Raw genomic sequence first — 16,516 nt, 5'->3', positions numbered from 1 at the left:
TATAGAGAAATATTGGTTCTTGTAGTTTTCATAGAGCCAGAGGAAGAGTCATTTATATGACTTTTATAGGCAGCTCCCCGGATCACGTATCCTGTGTCTATTATATTACCATAATTAATAAGTATGTGATCATCTATATTCCCCTAGCACTTGATTATGAGATGATTGAGGACTTGTTCTTCACTCTTCCTTTCAATTTTGGTATTTTTCGTATTCCATGATTCGATCCCTCAAGCAACCTACCGGTTCATTGATTGGGTAGTTGTGGTCCATAATTGCTTCTAGGCCTTAGGGAAAACTTAGGCTGCTACCTAATTTTGGCATTTCTCAGCATTGTGTGAATAGGTTTTATCCACAATTGGATTACAGGGCTGCTAAGATGGATAATGTTCTTGTCGAGATTACTGGTGATGCTTCAAAATTAGCAAACAGAAGCTTAATTCTTCTCTATGATGTTCCATTGGCCTTTTCTGTAAAAGAAAAGTGCAGCCCATTATTAGTAGATCTAGACTGTTTTTCGTCCTGCCAATGCTAAAAACTCATCAATAATTGGGAAAAAATGTTTCTCAAGGTATTTTAATGAAAGAAACTTATGGATCCGAAAGATATTTTATGACATCAATCAAAGAAAATTTATCCACTCTAAGAAAGTTCTAGAAATATCAAATACATATTAGCTGGGAGAAAAATAATATGAGACCAAAAGGAATTGTTATTACACTGCTCAAATCAACTAGATTTTTCTAGGTTTTAATTATTATCTTTTCACATTTCTTCTATTCAATCTTTCAAATAAGACTTATAAAATTAAATGATTTTGTTTTCTTATTAACTATTACATATTGCAAGTTTTCTAATGCGTATGATGGCAAAAAATCTATGTTTTCTTATGAACAACTTCAAAGCTAAAGTTATGCTTGGAAATATGCCCTATTTTCAAATTCATTTCTCAAAAGAAAAAAAATGAAACTATGAAACTTTACCCTAAGAAATTGTTGATTAAGATTTCATAAAAAATCCTCATGTAAAGATATTAATGATAGATTTTAACTAAAAATAATTGAACACTATTCAAAAGCTTTAAAAAAAAAAAATCATTTGAATATTTTCCTACTTCCTCACCTTTCCAAGATGCATGTTAAAGGAGCAATGACCATTCTAGCAACTAAATGCCTGTAAAATAACACCTCAAAAGGAGACATTTCATGGCCGAGTTCTATTTTAGAGATTAAATTCATGCTCACAAAACCACTTTGAATAGTTTTAGGATGAAAACTTTGTTGAAGTCTACATAACCAAAAGATGTTTTCATTGCCTCTTGTGTGTACTATAACTTTGGAACATATTAGAATGTACATTTGTGAACTCTATTGAAATGCATGTTATACAAGTGTCTGCTCCTATTATACTAAAATAAGAATGACATGCTTAACAACATTAAATTTGGTCTATTGCATTAGACACTGACACACACACACACATTTCATCAAAAAAGCAAAAGATGGCATGTCAAATGAGGAAGATGTTTTAGAAAAATGGAAACAAACTAATCCTTTTGTTTTTACAATCTTTTTTATACTAATTTTCTCTGGTGGGAAGTTTCGTAATTTTATACTTCTATATTATTGAAATCGTCTACTAGGCTCACGAAAAATATTCTATTTATATATAAAAGTAAACTTCTAAAACCCAAAGAAATCAAATTCAAACAAAAATCTAGAACTTCTCATTTTCTCTGTCCTAATGGCCCTTTGAATTCCATATTCACCATCTCAATGTTCTTCAACACTTTAAACTTTGATTAAAAATTTAACACTTCTATTAGTGAAGTTCAAATATTTATAAAAGTGATAAACAATTAATTATTTTTCAAATGTATATGAAAATATATGTTATTAATTAAAATAATATTATAAATTATAATTATTAATTATGAAATTTTAAAAAATTATCATTAATATTTTTAATCTGATTGTATCTTCAATGTTAATATTTTAAAAATCTATTTTAATAATAAATTACATAATCATAATAAACATGTACATTTTAAAACATCTAAACTATATTAATTATATTTGCAAAATATTTTAATTCTAACCAAACAAAGAATTACTTTTACATTAGAATTACTTTTACATTTTTATTGCTATGTTAATTAATCAAGCTAATCAAACTAGTTTGACAATGTGCTGAATTTTTATAATTATTTTTCAATTTGAATATATTCTAAATTAAAATGTTTAGATTAAACATTCTAAATTATTATTTATTTAAATAATTAACATTATTTAAAATCAATCCTTTCTAACCATCTCATCTTCTTTTCATGAACTATAAATAGGGAAATGCTTTGATAAATTCAAAATATGTTCTTCCATTCAAATAATTATTTTAATATTATATTTTGTTCTATTCAAATAATGAATTTAATATTTTATTTTTTAATAGACATTTTTCTTTACTATTTTCTAATGTTACATCTTTCTAATTATTAATTGTCATTTCACAAATCATATTAATATTACTTTTTCCTACTCAATTCAAAACACATCAAAATTACTAATGGCAAGAACTAGACGCAATGCGTCCTTGTTGAAACATAACACTCATTGTTAACACATAACTTGAGCAGTATTAATATAGATCTTTGCATTCCTCAATTTTTCCGAATCGTTTATCATCCTACATTACTTCTAGGGTGTCTAGACAAGTATTTCCCAATTCTCTTACAAGCCTTTCTCACCCTACAACAGACGACCTACAAGAGATTTTTGAAATCCTTAATCCCAACCAAGATGCACATAACCCCATCCTAAAGTTACATCCCTGCTTTCTTCACCATTAAAATAGCACCAATTACACCTCGTTACCTGCAACATAGAGAAGATACAAGAGCGGATATTTGAACTGTAATTCTGTCTCTATTACTTTTGTCGAGTGTGTATAAAGCCGCATCCATGCGATTTCTAATACTTGCAACTGCATAAACAAATGCAATAGCTTAGTAGCAAGAAGAAAAAACATTTAGTATTGTCTGTTATAGTGCTTATTTTTGCTGTGAGTATATGCCACCGTCTTAAGACAAACTCCAGGATGTTCAACTGCTAAAATTGAATATAATCCATTTATGAAACAAATTAAAATTAGAGACTAGAAAAGCTCGAAGCTTATATCTTTGTTGTGCAATGTGCATCAAAGCTTGCACAAAAGACTTAGGTACTTCATGATTAAATATTGTTCTATGCAGACTTCTATGGCTAGCCAAACCTTCCACAATCCCTTTTGCAACAGTCAGCAATAAAATATCTATATAAGCATCCGGATAACTCAACACAGACGTCAGTTCAGCCAACCTCTTTTCAATGCATTTTACTACATTTTATAGACCAAACATTGTTTTTAATGGTAACTGTCAGCCTTTTAAGCTGACAAACACTACACAAATTCAACATGTGAGTTCAACATCTCACCGTACGTACAAGACCTGCGAACCCAGTGGGCCAATAGAGGTTTGAATCTTGATGGCAGTCTTACTTATCACATGTTTCAACTGCTGTTTTAAATGGATCATAATATTATGTAATAGTGTTGTTATAGAAGAGAGGATTCAATACTTTAGCACCTTAATTTCGTGCTTATCAAAATCTTATGTGGAAATTTCAAAACAACCCCAATTTTTTACAGCAACTTGCATAACAATTTATCTACTTATAACTAAGGTTTGAAGTCCACATCTTCAATTACGATGCCACATCAGCATGTTTTTACCAAGTTGCCCAAAACAACCCAAATAAAAAGTGAGACCAGTGGTAGTGCAAAAAGGGTTCTCATAATTGTACAGCTGATGCCACATCAGCCTGTTTTTTTGCAAAGTTGTCCAAAACAGCCCCAATAAAAAGTGAGACCAGTGGTAGTGCAAAAAGGGTTCTCATAATTGCACAGCTGATGTGGCATCACATCATTGGTTGTTTTTTATAACTAAGGGTACATTTCATTCAATTATGAATAGTTATTATTGTACTAATAACTTTAAAGTCACAATAATTAGTGCACTATTGTCAAAAAAGCTGGGCATTAAGATAACAAGTATAGTTATTATATAAGTAAGTGTAGATATAGAATGAACAACTCCTATCACAACTATTAGAACGGGTTCAAGTACTAGATCCTTCCCCCTAGTAGTCGATTAGAAGTTGGAATCTCGGTAGGAGTTCAACTACTGCTCTAAATGAATCACGCCAAACATGCAATAGTGTTGTTATAGTGAATTTGCACAAACTAAGAAACTTAAGATTTAAACAAAGGTTATATAACTGATCAAGTGCGTGGGAATGCGAGTATGAAGCATTAGGTGTGGACCCATAAAACCTAGGTAAACAAATGAGGGGGTACAGAGTTGCATTATTACAAGAAAAGATAAAAGATATACACACGTTATATAATAATGACTTTACCAAGCTATGTATTACTTATCTTTGCATTGGGTGATAAAGAACAGAAGCAAAATTGAAGTCAAACCTAAAAAAACATCAATCTTTGTCAAGCATGCAGTCTATGGCCACCAGAGATAGAAAGATTTAAATTAAAGATACAAGATGCAGCAAGCACAAGATAAAAACTTCCTTTTAAGTCCAAACCAAAAATAAGATTTATAAATGCTCTAGATCTGCAGCAGAGTAAAATGGCAGACGTAAATTATGAAACTAAGAAAACAATTAAAGGGGCTATTTCATGAGAGAATAGCAAGAGTAGCATTAAAGCAGCCTATAGTTTTTTGAGACAACGCTGACACAATTAAGTCATATTTGAAAATGCAGCAATAGCGGAAGAGGGCCAGAATAGTGTGCATGTCATAGTTACAGAAAGCATATGTCCTGACCCTTGGCACTTATAAATGAATAAATAAACAATATGAACAATCGTGTTAATAGATATATAAGTAATTAATGAAATAATATAATGTTAGAATTAAAAATTTAATATGAATATCATATATTAATTATCAATAATATAAAATGAATATCATATACTAATAGTCAATGATATAACATGAAAATCATAGCATTGTTCAATGAAAATAGTCAAAGGCATGTAAACGGTAAAACGGTAACTGCATTGGGAGTCTTGTGAACACTCAACCATTCATTTATATATTTGGATCAAAAGATACCACTTTTAAAAGACAGTCAAAGTTTCAAAGAGGCGAATCTCTAGTTTTTAGGTGACTGACTTGGCCATAAAATTGGGATCCTCTTGCTTTCACTTGTAATTATAGTTTCTAGTTTAGAATATAGTAGGGCACTTTTAATTGGGATGGGTGCAATTATAGTCGGTGGGATTGCCCTATAATTCCTTCCCACCCGGCCCTTCCTTTATAGTTGTGCTATTTGCTGGGCAAACCTTAACAAGGACAATGTACTTAAAGAAAAACATGATAAACTATGATACGATTAAATCAGTAAGACCAGATTTCGTAACATAATACAATAAATATATATTAACACTTTGGCATTAAAAGAATATAGTATACAAGCAAGTCTATTGGTGATCCTTAATTCATCAGCTATTAAAAACAGCCACTGGAGATAATAGATACGGGAGCTTCGAATGCAATCTAAGTGAAAATACATAGAAAGGATATATTCATATTATCGATGATAATGTCTGAACCCACTTAATAGGGAATACAATTATAAGTCGGGATTGATTACATTAGGATCAAAATACAGCAATATTGTTATGAATGGGAAAGATCTCTCATTAAGTGTTCAAACACCCAGTAAAGAAATGGCATTCAAATGCAACCATTTGGTTAGTAAGATATAAAATGGGAATTGATCTCATTTGAAGGTGGCACCCTGGAGAGTCAATAAGTAGATATAGATTATTAATATATATTGATTACCAATCAGATGGAAGAAAGGAATCATATTACCAGAACATATAGAAAGAGGATTAATAGCAAACAAATCAGAAAATAATAAATATTAAAACAATCGGTACTGATCATTTGGAAAGACAATCGATTTCTTTCTCAAGGATATACATATCAATATTGGCATTCTATCAAACGTTATATATATAAATATAATGTTTTATATATATATATATGGTATTCATCCGTGATGTTCCTAGAGTGGGCCCCTAACAGAAGGTGACGTAGGTCTGTCCGTGCGGTTTGTCGCTACCATGTGTCTGGGGTCCTCGCCAGCGAGGCTGTCCTGGGGTTGCCCCCTTAACGCAGGGAGGTGCCGTTTACTAATAGTCCGGGCTTTTGGTGCAATGGTTACTAACTTGGTATCAGAGCCGGAGGTCGAGACCCGCAAAGCGTGGTGGGCTATGATGTCCCCAGAGTAATCAAAAGCCCAGACTATTAGTAAACAGCGCTTCCCCGCATTACGGGGGCAACCCCAGGACAGCCTCGCTGGCGAGGACGCCAGACACGTGGTAGCGACAAACCGCACAGACAAACCTACGTCACCTTCCGTTAGGGGTCCACTCTGGGGACATCACAACCCACCACGCTCCGCGGGTCTCGACCTCGAGACCTCCGGCTCTGATACCAAGTTAGTAACCGTTGCACCAAAAGCCCGGACTATTAGTAAACAGCAGCTCCCCGCGTTAAGGGGGTAACCCCAGGACAGCCTCGTTGGCGAGGACCCCAGACACGTGGTAGCGACAAACCGCACGGACAGACCTACGTCACCTTCCGTTAGGGGCCCACTCTAGGGACATCACATCATCAGAAGAAGAATACAATATAGTCTTACATTGATCACCTCACTGACTTAATTCGATTTCTTATTACCCCTAAGTAAGGTGTTAGGTGGCCAGTGTATAAGGAAATCACTGGAATGGAAAAGAGTATTTGGAACCGATCTTGCTTCCTTTCAGAATTTAGAAGGAAGAACAGACCAAATACACACTTTAGAAATACGGAACAGAAAAGAAGGGAAATGGTTAATCTGAGACACGGTCAGATTTCATAGGTAAGTTATGTGTGTGCACGCATGCAGAATTTTAAAATAAATATTCAGATGATCAACTCCATATTGTCCGATATAAATATCTTTATGAGCTTGAAATATATAAAAATTTGCATATGTACACAGTACATTGATAATTTGTTATTTTAATTACACACTGCAATGTTACATGGATTATAAGATTATTCATGTTGAACTATTATGAATTAGAGAGATATAGCTATAAAACACCATCACCTTAATCATGCTCTGTATATTTAACTGAAATATATCTTTATTTGATGTTCATCAACCTGCAAGAGGAACGTGACTTAGGTAGAATACTCTGTGTATATACTAAATTGGATTATTGCTTCTCAAGATAGATAAATCTTTTGGTGGAATGGACCATGTTACATCATTCAAAGGTAGTAGAATGCATAGATTACATCATACAAAGGCAAGGGATAAGTGAAAAGAAAATGTGTTATATCATACAAAGGCGCTATTAGTAAAGGATAGTCCAAGTTGTCTAATATCTAAGTTAGCATAGTATAGTATATCACTATGTATTGTCAATTTATAATGTTTTTAAGTAGATTATATTACACTAACAATATAGTTAGTTTGTATATATGCACTTGTTCTTTACTAATAATTGCACGACTTAAATCATCAGAAGGATAAGAGATCCTCTATTTAATTAGTTAATTTATATATATGCACTTGTTCCCTACTCGGTTATTACAAGTCCTAATAATTGCAATACTATTTTTTCATCACATTCTTATCGTACTTATCCTTTACTAAGAGTTTTTTCCACTTTCAATTGTATTCTTCCTTTTACATCTCCCTTTATATGTTGTGTTTGTGTGCATAGATGACTGGTCATTCCATGCCCTTACTGCTGGCTCCTTCTCCTTTTATATTCCAATGATCTTCACTATTTCCCATGTTTATAGGAAACGAGTCAAAGGGTGCTTCCCTTTGAAATTCCAAGTCACTTTAGTTTAGTTTATTATAATAGTTATGGTCAGTTTATTAATATTTATTATCATGCCTTTCATAAGACATTAATCAGTTTATAATCGGTCATTGTTCTTGACTTTATCTTTTACAATATCGATTAGCCTATTTATAAATTATTAATGAAAGATGTTCGATAATGAGAGGAGTTGACAAGATTGACAAATTGATTATTGATGACCATCTTTAATTTGAATGGAGATAAATTGACTTGATTTGGTCAACATATATTATATCGTTACAGTAGCATAAGATGAGTAGCTAAACGATTAGAGTCATATTGAATGTGGTTACTTGGTATTTTAAGAATGTCACTACAACAATAAGTTCTTCAGATTGATAATGTCTAACAATACACAGATCATTAGCTTTAATTCTCTTTGTTAAGTGTGTTCTTTTATGAGTGTTAACTAGTTTATTTCTTTATTATTTTTTTAGGATAATGATCTCAATCTATTGATAAATATGGTATCTTAACAGATTGCTTTATTTTATCTGCTAAAACTCCATTCTAGTTATATTGTATCTATGTTCATACCTAGCATCCTCATAATAGTTTTTAGACCAATCACCGTTGATGATGAGCTGACTATATTTGTGTTGGTAAATAGATTTGTCACTTAGAAAATACATGGTTTAGCCCAATGGAGTGTGTGGCAAATCGATTTCTCCAACAATTGGATAGGCCCTTGATATCCGGCCTTCCTCTGCGTTTAGAGGGGCAGCTCCCTCGTAAGATAATTTTTTTAATTTTTCAATAAAGATGATTAGAACTTAGAATATAAAAAGGAAACCATTAATAGTGAATGCACCACACGACTTCATTGTTTCCATAAAATCAATGTAAACTGTTGATGAAAACAATCAAGAACTACGCTTGAGAGCTATCACTGACACAATGCTGATTCGATAATTCATGAACATTTGCACAATACCGTGAAAACACCCATCACAAAGAAAGAGTTAACATTTCAACTTTCAGATATGTAGAAAGAGGACTCAAAATATGTTTCCTTTTTATTTCCTTGCACCAAGAACATACAAGAAATTTCTGATCACAAGAACAAGATCTATACACACTTTCCAAAAATTGTCTTGCTACTAAAACTTCAACATAGTGTCCCCTTATTTCCAAATCCAAAAAGTCCCTTATTACATTGAGGTTCATAAATTTATAGCTTGTCTAGAATAACTATCCTTTCAGATTCGTAACCACTTAAAAAGCTAGAGTTTTGACTAGTCTAAAGATGGTTCGTAACTAACTCTAATTTTTACAACTCTAACTTTTGATGCCTAACCATAACTAATGGAACAAGAAGTGGGAGAAACTGAAGGAACCCCACCCCACCTCTATTTTACCGGAAAGTTTTTCTTAAAGCCTTTTCAACTATATAGAGATGAATTAAAACGAAAATCCCTATGCCCATGAACAATTTAATATAATTGCTATCACCACAATCATCATCATGAGTGCTTGAGCTGGAACAACATGTTTTGTGGCATGCTGATTTGTAAAATAATGATTTAAGTGGTCACGCAATCTTTTCAAACTCTCTAGAACTCCCTTGAATGGTTATCAAAACATGGTGATCTCTCTTACTTTCAATTTCTTTCTGCTCAATTATGTCCATTAACATTCCTGAAACTCTTTTTTTTTTGCACCACCGTCATGCTCAAAGTCATCTTTGAATCCTTTTCTTCCCCTAGAATTAACAGATACACCCCTCGCAGCTAACTTTGTAACCTCATCTCTGTTTCGAATTTTCATTGACATATATGGATCTTCATCATCAGAGTCATCAAAATCATAAGAATTTGCTCCAATAAAATCTCTCTTTCCTATTTTGTTCTATGTTCCTCTATTCCCCATAGATCTTCCTTTGTTGCTCTTCTTCCATTTCATTGGCCCTTCATCAGATTCTGATTCAGAAGGGTCATCATCTTCTTCAACAAAACGGTCATAGGTCTCTTTGGTACTTACTCTTTGTAATGGTCTCCTAAAACTCAAAGTCCTTCCTTTTATTATCTTTCAAATGTTCATCACAATCATAGTCCCTCTCATTTCTTCCAGAATAAGGAGACAATGTGTTTTCTCTAGCATATGACCTACTCTGTACTCTATTTAGGCTAGAGCCATCGGCATCTTTGTCATCATCTTTGTCAAAGTCGCCAAAGTCATTAAAGGCCTTGACCCTCTCGTTGGGTGACACCAATATCATATCCATTTTCCAATCACTAACATGCTTCTCTGTTTTCCAACCTTCAATCTTTTTCTGTCACTTCACTCTTTCTCTCCCCTGTATAGGTACGTTATCAAAGTCAAAAGAGTCATCATCATTGCATCTATCCCTTCTACTCTCACTATTCACATTCATAAGAGGGCCCTCTTTGCTTTTCAAACTATCTCCATATTCAAAGGCAGCAACTTCTGCTCCATCCGACTCATCATCATCAAAGTTGTCATTCCAAGCTTTCATAGAGCTGGTTTTACTAAAAGTTTATTCCAACCTCGCATTTGGATATCTAGATTCCTGAAAATTGTTATCATCTCTAACTTTTTCAACATGTTTGGTGTACTCATCCTTAGGGCACTTTCAGTCACAATTATAACAAGTAATGTTTCTTTTGTAACTTAGAAAGTTGCACTCTGGGCATTCCCATTCCCCAATATTTAATAGCCCTTTGGGACGCTCCACCTCACTTTGCAAGCAAACATTATTCTTTGTGAAGTTCAAGAAATCACACTTTAGACAAAGCCAATCCCCTTTCTTCATTTCAACATCATCACGACCTACTCTTTTTCTTGGTAGAGATTGGGACTCCTTAAATCAACATAGATTCCTTGCTCAAACACTTCGGCACTTTACGCGTGTGACCAATAGCAAGGCACTACAGGTCAACCTTCAGGCATTACATCAAACAGTTCATTGCTTTTTCTATCTCCTCTCTGGCATCCTCGGTTTTGTATCTGATACTTTGTTAAACGGGTTTAATGCCGAATCCTTTGACATGGTCATGCTTGGTTTTTGCGGAAACTATTGAACAAAGGTTTGTCTTTCCTCTGCTTCAAACTTTCCTTGCATGCGGTTGGAATTAAACAACTCACGTGACTTGTCTTGTGCGGTCAACCACCATATTACTTGTATATGCCAATGCACCAAGCAATTTTTGTGCTACGTCTACGCTTCCATTAGTTGTCGCAACAGGAGAGATAAGGGATAATTTCCAAACAAGTTATACACCATGTCTATAGTCATATCCACCATGTTTCTAAATGCATTATGCCACTCTCTATGTGCGGTGTGCATTTGGCATTACTTCAAACAACTCACATACTTTGTCTATGCTTTATGAAATTCACAAATATGTGTTGAGAACTTTTGATCAAACAATTTGCATGCGTTGCCTTATACTTGCGGCTTTCCCATGATTTTGAACATGTGACATGTTTGTTGTCAAACAATTCATCTGTTCTTATTCATAAACCACTATAATTTCAAATAATTGATCAACTTTATTCTCATTCCGAACGGCAAGTCCTCTGCTACACATTCTCTGCTCATTCACAATAATTTCTTTTCTTTGACCATGTCAAACAATTCGTTCCATGTGTAGAAGACAAGACAAAGTGCAGACATACCAGAGTCTACCCGTGACTTCTTCATTGGCATTCTATGCATCCTTGAATGCAACCTGTTGATCATCTCTATCGTGGGAATTCCAACTATAGGATCACACAACAATAAAATTTATTTGGCTTCATGAGTATCTTAAAAATGTTACTTATGGAAGCTCATTGATTTGAGAAATCCTGTCAAAATGATGCAACCTGCTTATGTTATGAATGTACTCATTAACCATTTTCCTCTCTTGCACTGTGAATGGCATTCCATTTTTTTGGAAATAAGAGTTTGGATTGGGTTCTTGAAACCTCCAGGTTAAGATTAGGGTAAGAAGTTTTAGTATGTAGAGAGGTAGTTTTTGAAAAAATGTGTGTAGAGAGAGCAATCCAAAACTCGAACTTCTCTCTAGAAGTTTAGTACGTGGAGAGAGAAAAGTACAGGGAGAGAAAATTTTGTGTAAGAAAAAGCAATCCAAACCCGAACTTCTCTCTAGAAGTTTTAGTACGTAGAGAGAGGTAGTACGGGGAGAGAGAATATGTTTTGAAAAGAAGGAAAATAATCTCTCTCTCTATCTCTCTGCAATTAATTTAATTAACACTCACAAAAATATCTGGGTAACAATTTGTTATTTGAATTCAATATATATTCCTTAATAGAGGTTATTATCATTGTCTATGTTTGATCATCAATAGTATCAACGTTGACTTCTATAGAATTTACCCTTTGACTAATATATTTTAATAAATTTATTTATATTTAGAATAATAAATATTTTGAATGAATTTATATTAATTATATGACAATATAAGGTTATGACAAAAAGACCTAAATAAATATACTAATAACCTTGTAATTGCTCACTTTTGCATTAAAATCTACATTTTTTTAGCAGCATGGTTAGCATCAAATTCAAAAGAGGTAATGGTAAAAGAGAAACAATAACATGGCTAAAGATGTACACATACATTGAAGTTTTATCAGCTGATTGAAAATATAGTCATCCACATGGATCAGTCATCAATGTACCTTAAAACAATTGTAATACCCTTTCCAATATATATCTGCCATCTCCAATTGATGTAATTTTCTATATGATGATGATTTTCAAATATCAATGCAAGACCTTTGGGGACAAGTGTGTAGCTTTCGAACTTGGCACAGAAAATGAAGAGTTGTCCTCCATTTGCTCGTGGTTTCTTCATCGCCTTCGTGGTTTTGCGGACTCGACTATTGATCTACATAGATACTCCTCCTTGGCCTATTGCTCCTCTGTTACAATTGCGAGCTCGAATACTAGCACTAAAGCTCTCTGTTGCTACACTCAAGCCACCTCTTCGCTGAGCTCGATTGGTTTGATATTAATTGCCTCCCTCCCTATCAGTTCTCGTTGGATGCCCCCTGCTCACCTCCTCCCCTCACGTTAGGAGTTGAACGACCATGTCAGACTTGATATCTATAGACAGTATGCTACCACTACTTGGAGTAACCCTCTTGGAGGAATACGTACAAGGATGGCCCTCTATGTTGAGCATTTTCTGGAGATCCGTGATGGGGTTATTGTTCATCTTGGCTACTTATCTCGACATTGGTGTCATGCCCTACGTATCTCTTTGGGCTCCTTCAGAGTTGGCTCTCACCGTCTTCGGACCCAAACTGACCAACATATGAATAGAGATGACCGGATCTATCGGTTGTGTACTTTAGCGGAGATTGAGACAAAGACTCACTTTATTTTCCATTGCCCTATCTATTATGAGATCAGAGGGAGATTTTATTGCCTATTCAGAGATTAATTTCTTTCTTTCAGCATTCTTCAGTTACATTGATCAGTGGTGCCTCGCACTTTACCTCCAGGAGGCCAACCTACTCTATGATCATACTCTGCAATCACTACTTCCTTAGTGTCATACCTCTAATCAGCTCATCACTACCTTTTTCTCACCCTTGTCTCCACCATAGGGTGTGAAAAGGTAATCCAGTACCACCACCGGTCACTCCAGATCTGTGAGACGCTGCAGCAGTCTTTCTCAGAAATGACACCCCTCCAGTGGTTCTCAGAGACAATCTAGGGCTCTTGATCACCCACAGTTATACCCTTCTGTGACCGATTTCTTTTTGTCAACGAAGGACCCCTAGTCCTTGCCTTGGTATTTCTCTTCTTACTTCTTGCTTGTTTTTTTCAGACACAGTTTGGTGCTCTTGCTTCTGTTAGCTCTCTTGGTTGTAAGCTCTCAATCCCATAGATGCTTTTGTGGTTTTCCGTTGGACATTAACAATATTATCTTATCTTATCTTATTATCTTATCTTGGAGCTCTATCTTCTACTGAGATTAGAATTTACTTAGTATTATGCACTGCTGTGGTCACAGTCACATTGTTCTCTCCAATGTACCACATGTAGAAGTATATGGATATGTTTTCTCTTTCCTTTGCCACGTTGTTTCAAGAATGTGAATTTAAACTTGTTTGGTTTTTTTCTAGGCAATATATTAGTTATACTACCTTCATTTATTGCTAAGTTAATAAGCAGGTAAGTCAGATTCTCCCTCTACAGAAGCTTGGCTAGGTGCATGATTTGTAGGCCCTCATGGAAAGAGATCATTCCTTCCATTCCTGCAAGCATGTGACAACTAATTCAATATTTTTTCTCCCCATATGTCATGCTTGACCACAGGAGAGTTTAATGGAAAATGAAAATCCATAAGTTCCAAACAAGGCTCGCAATAATGACAGGAATCACAGGTTGAACTTGACAAGTGTCAGCCGACTGGATGGTCCCGGCGGTGTTTCTGTAGCCGATGGAATGATTGTCATCGGTGTTTTGTATTCTGTAGCCGACGGAATGATTGTCGTCGGTGTTTTGTATTTTGTAGCCGACGGGTAAATAGTTTGTAGCGGACATAATGTTTGTGGCCGATGGACTCCTCTAGGAAGGTTTGGCGGATAGTATTTATATCCCGTCTAGGATCATTGTAAATCATCAATCATCTTCTATTACGGATATTATGAAGCATAATGTAAGTCTGGCATATGCGAATAATCTAAACAATTCTACTGTTCATGTTCATTGTCTGTATGCGTTGATTTCTTTACCAGTACGGTAAACATTTGGCACTGTTGCCCGATGGACCTAGTACGCAGGCAGGCGGATGGAAATTAAATGCCGAATCTGTTGAATAAAAATAAGAACACGGTGAAGGATAAAGATGAGATTCGTGCAGCTCAAGCTAATTTAATTTTGGCACAGCAGGCAGAGCGCCAGAGGAGATTCCAGAAGATTGCCGACGGAAACCGAAGCGCGGAGGAATTGTTGGAGGAGACTCGACAGCGGGTGGAGTTGGTGGAAGAAGCACAGGAGGTGTTCTTGAAATTGTGTTCGCCGAGGGAAGAGAATTCATACGGAAGAGCATCAACTCGCACGGCTCAAAGTGCCGAGGAAGCACAAGCGTGGAGTGACCTCTTCGTCCGGGATACACTTCCACGGGAGACAACTTTAAAAGATCCTTCTTCTTCACCAAGGTTCGCAGTTGTTGAGAACTCCGGTGTGGGAGTTCAGACCACCGGTGTGGGAGTGTAGACCTCCGATGTAGGAGTTCAGACCTCCGGTGTGGGAGTGCAGACCGCCGGTGTGGGAGTGCAAACCTTCGGTGTGGGAGTGCAAACCTCCAGTGTTGGAGTAAACAACGCCAGTGTTGCAGGACCCAGTAATGCCTCTACCAAATTCAGTTTTGATGGCAGGACCCAAAGAAAAGCTGCCGAAATTTGAGGGCGATGGTACAGCCGACCCCATTCGACATTGTAAGACATGTGAGACGATCTGGTGGGCAAATGGAATCACAGATGCCAACGAATGGGTCAGGCAATTTTCGGCAACCCTACGGGGTGTGGCGATTGATTGGTTTTCGGATACAGATCCACAAAAGCTGAATACCTAGGATAACATTAAAAAGGAGTTCCTGGCGGAATTTAAACTTTTGCGGGATGATAATGAAATCGTAGCAGAGATTTTCAATACCAAACAGGGGAAGCACGAAACTGTCTGCGTCTACACCAGGAGATTAAAAGACTTAATAAACAAAATGGAAAGCAAGTCGGCGAACGGATTGCAGAAAAGATGGTTCGTGGACGGCCTACACTCGAAATTGTGGAGGAAAATGAAAATTGTGCCACCGTCGTCATATGTAGATGCGTATAACAAAGCACTGGACCTTGAAAGTGAATAGAAGACAAAGAAGAAAAAAACTAGCTCCTCTGATTCTGATGACGACGAGCCTGCCGAAAATGATAGCAGCGACGACGAAGGCAACAGCAAGAAGGTTCGTGCCCTACAGAAGGATATGGTTCGCATGATGAAAGAGTTTTAAAACATGCAGAAGGAGCCAAAAGGCAGTGAACTGTGGTGCACGGAGTATAAGACCAACGGTCATACTAAAGGATCGTGTTCAAAGAACCAATTTTGTGACATTTGTCAGATCATGGGCCATTCGACAAAAGAGTGCCCCTTTAACATGAAGAGGATCTCCGCAGGTGCTTCTCACACAGGAGGCTTCCCCGTCAGGTAGTAGCGAAAACACGAATACCGTCAATGCCACATTCGGAGGGTACAGGAATAATAACAAAAGGCAAAATAACAATACAAATAATTACAATAATAATGGGAGCCGAAGTCGAACTCAGTATGATGCAAACGGACGGCCAATCGTTCAATGCCGAGCATGTAATTTGTGGGGTCATTTTGCGCGGGATTGTACCACGGCAAACACACCAAAATTATTATGCAAATGGTGCGGACCTGACGATCACGAAGATTCCAAGTGTCCAAAGTCTGGAGTAAACTTGATCACTGTCGGCACGGATGTAGAGGAGGTTTTGGCAATTACACGGAGGCAAGCGGAGGAAAAG

General features: G+C 35.9%; 1 protein-coding gene across 4 annotated transcripts in view; it reads right to left on the bottom strand.

Annotated features, from left to right (window-relative positions):
* Positions 1–16,516, bottom strand: part of LOC149556080 (uncharacterized) — a 115,994-nt gene that overhangs the window by 5,386 nt on the left and 94,092 nt on the right. For 2 of the 4 annotated variants that reach the window (XM_089830222.1, XM_089830226.1), the window contains exon 6: positions 2,564–2,979. The exons of 1 other annotated variant lie outside the window; for it this stretch is intronic. In XM_089830222.1, coding sequence (XP_089686348.1) covers positions 2,867–2,979 — 113 coding nt within the window. In that variant the 3' untranslated portion in view covers positions 2,564–2,866. Of the gene's footprint in view, positions 1–2,563; positions 2,980–16,516 lie in introns of those variants that run through there. One more of the 4 variants, XM_089830225.1, reaches the window with a different exon arrangement.

The sequence above is a fragment of the Cupressus sempervirens genome, chromosome 5 (assembly GCF_028749045.1).
Source record: "Cupressus sempervirens isolate cs-2001-9-10 chromosome 5, ASM2874904v1, whole genome shotgun sequence".
NCBI classification, from domain to species: domain Eukaryota; kingdom Viridiplantae; phylum Streptophyta; class Pinopsida; order Cupressales; family Cupressaceae; genus Cupressus; species Cupressus sempervirens.
This window is presented reverse-complemented; position numbering and strand designations above follow the sequence as displayed.